Source organism: Sorex fumeus, unplaced genomic scaffold, assembly GCF_029834395.1.
Source record: "Sorex fumeus unplaced genomic scaffold, SorFum_2.1 ptg000038l, whole genome shotgun sequence".
NCBI classification, from domain to species: Eukaryota; Metazoa; Chordata; class Mammalia; order Eulipotyphla; family Soricidae; genus Sorex; species Sorex fumeus.
In genome coordinates, this window is record NW_026606095.1 from 8,557,441 (window position 1) to 8,560,574 (window position 3,134).

General features: G+C 48.4%; 1 protein-coding gene across 1 annotated transcript; it reads left to right on the forward strand.

Moving 5' to 3' along the window:
- Nucleotides 1–1,180: 1,180 nt before the first annotated feature.
- Nucleotides 1,181–1,897, forward strand: LOC130028014 (high affinity copper uptake protein 1-like). Its single transcript, XM_056118774.1, has one exon. It carries the CDS (start codon nt 1,181–1,183, stop codon nt 1,895–1,897), a length of 717 nt encoding a protein of 238 aa, XP_055974749.1.
- Nucleotides 1,898–3,134: the final 1,237 nt, after the last annotated feature.

Consider the following 3,134-nt stretch of genomic DNA (forward strand, 5'->3'; position numbering starts at 1 on the left):
CTTTTGCACCTCAATTCTCTTTGTCCAGCAGCCCACAATTTGAGATATATTTCACCCCACAGCCATCTGGAATAAGTCTCTTCAACCACGATGTCTTCAAAGTCATCTGCATTAAACTTGGTAAAGACCGACTTGGAGACTGGATCTTCTGGCAACTGGAAAACTTACACTTGGCCCAGTTCATAGCCTCAATCACAAACTCAATCACAGTTTTAGCAAAATTCTTGGGCTTTTTTTTTTTTTTTTTTTTTTTTTGCTTTATGTGAACCCATTTGAGAGGGCAGAGAAATAGTATAGTGGGTGGATAGTACTTGCCTTGCAAACAGCTGACCTGGGTTCAATGCCTGCCATCCTATTTCAAGCACTCTCAAGAGCAATTCCTGAGTGCAGTACCCGAGTAATCCGTGGGTGTGGCCCAAAGCTAAAGAAAAGAAAAATGAACAGATTTTAGTCTCAGAAGGAAGAACTGCTTTTCCTCAAAAGAAAGATCAATTCTTTTCCTACAATAATGAAACCTGGATAGAGCTGAGATTAGTTCTCTTTTTGTTTGTTTTGAAATTTTAGCCATTGTGACCAGCAAATGCGGCCACACAATACCTTATTATCTCATTCTTACTTTGGACAAACTGGCAGGCTACCGAATGTAACCTGCCCACATGGCAGAGTCCAGCAAACTCCCCGTGGCGTACCCAATATGCCAAATACCAGTAACAATGATGGGTCTCATTCTCCTAACCCTCGAAGAGCTTTAAATATGGCTCTTTTTAAAAAATCTCAGGGCTAGGACGAAGGCGACATTACTGGGGCCTACTCAGGCAATCGATGAACAACAGGATACTCGTGACCAGCAAGGCAGGTCTGAAGAGTTAATCTTCAGTTACAGTCTCTAGGGAGGGTCTCTAGGAAGGGTCTCTGGGGAGGGTCTCTAGAGAGGGTCTTTAGGGAGGGTCTCTAGGGCGAACCCTATGGAGGATCTCTAGGGAGGTGTCCAGGAGGGCCAGGGAGGGACACGGAGGGTCTCCTCCCAGGGTACATAAGAAGGGGGCCTCAGAAGTGCCTTACCTGCCGTCTGCCAGAGACTGAGAGAAGAGGCCGCAGTGCAGGACACCATCTGCCTTCCTGAATCTTCTACGACACAGCTTTTCCTGGCATAATGGCCCACTCGCACCATCACTCCGGGATGAGCTCCATGGGTCACACCAGCGCCCTGGAACCTCCTAACCAGCCCCCGGCAACGTCGGAGCCCCACTCCCACAGCGGAGGCACATCCTTGATGATACCCATGACCTTCTACTTCGGCTACAAGAAGGTCCAGCTGCTGTTCGCGGGGCTGCAGATCGACTCGGCTTCAGCCATGGCCCTGGCTTTTGTGTCCGTGTTCCTGCTAGCGATGGGCTACGAGGGACTCAAGAGAGCTGGTGAGTGGCTCCGAGTACAGTGCTCACCTCTCCCGAGACCAGACAAAACCTGCCCCAAGGACGCGTCCCGGCTGCAGCTGCTGAGTGCCCATCACCTCCTGCAGACGATGCTGCACGTGCTCCAGGTGACCCTGAGCTACCTGCTGATGCTGACCGCAATGACCTACAACTCCTACCTCTTCCTGGCCTTGCTTGCGGGTGCCGGCGCTGGGTACTGGCTCTTTGGTGGGAAGAAGACGGAGGACGTGGATTCCCAGAACCTCGGCAGGAACAAGGTCGAGCTGGATGACATTGGCAGAAAGGACCCCGAGCAGGGACACCAGGTGCCTCCTCGTGAGTGTCCCGTCCCTGAGGTCTACCCTGTGCAACACTGGATGCGTCCTCTCTATGTTCCCTGTCCTGAAGGCTGTCCTCTTCCTCGAGAGGGCGAAGACTGGACTCTTTGGCGGGAATCTCGCTTCTTTGAAACCTGGGGTTAGTATCTGACATGGCCCTGCAGGAGAGGATGAGGTTGATGGTCTCAGATGATCTGATCATCATCAGATCATCTCCCCTGACTGCAGTTTCCACTTGTCTTGAGCTGAAGGCCCTGGGCTTTTCTGCCCCTCTGGTTTCAGGTCCACTCATGTGTTATGTCTGATGCACTCCCTTCCTGGTTCTCCAGGAACTGTGTTTGGGCTTTGCTTCTCTAGTGTGTGGGTCTGTTGGGGTTCTTCTGGGTGTGGGGATAGAAAGCCATGAGCTTCTTCAGACTGTACAGTTGGTGGGCAAAAGCATTTGTTATTCTCAGTGAACCCAGGAGTTAAACTTGACAATAAATGCATGAGTATTCATGCTTTTCGGTGGCAAAAAAAGAAAATAAAATAAATAAAAATATGATTCTACTAATTCCTTGCTCAGAGAACTTTACTGACTTCTTATTGAACACAAATAAACTCTGATTCTCACAAGAAGAAGAGCTCAACATAAGCCAAGATAAAAAGAGTGCCACACGATTAAACTTCCAATCACATATATGTAGAAAATGTAAATTTTGTTGTTGTTGTTGTTGTTTTGTTTTGTTTTTATTAGTGAAACACCATGAGGTACAGTTGTAGACTTTCAAGTTGTTGTGCTTGGGTTTCAGTTACACAATGATCGAGTACCCATCCCACCACCAGTGCCCATTCTTCACCCCCACCACTCCCAGTATCCCTCCCACCCCCCCATCCCCCATCCCACTCTGCCTCTGTGGCAGGGCACTCCCTTTTGTTCTATCTTTCCTTTTGGGCGCTGTGGTCTGCAGAAGAGACATTGGGTAGAAATCATGTTCGGTCCATAGACAACATTCAGCAGGCATCTCCCATCCTGGGCAGATCTTTCTAGCACCCTTTAGTTGGTGCTCCCTTCTCTACCTGAGCTACCTTTACCCCTAGAGTGTGCAGCAGGCCTCCAAGGTATGGAGTGAACAACCTGGTATTTATCACAGCTGTTCTTGTGTGTTAGTCTCTTCTTTTGTTACTTTTCGTTACCCAAATGAATGCAATCTGTCTATGTCTGTCCCTCTATTTCGGACTCATTTCGCTTAGCATAATAGAAAATGTCAGTTCTTTCCTGCTTAAGTTGCAGCTCAGTTACCGCGTCCAGAGGTTCAAATAGTCTGACGCCGTGCTTACGATGACCATAGATGCTAATATAAGGGACTATAGAGTTGTCAGATATTAGCTATATCTATCA

Excerpts from the sequence above, each read along its gene's own strand:
- LOC130028014 (XM_056118774.1), top strand. The coding sequence starts at position 1,181 with ATGAGCTCCATGGGTCACACCAGCGCCCTGGAACCTCCTAACCAGCCC.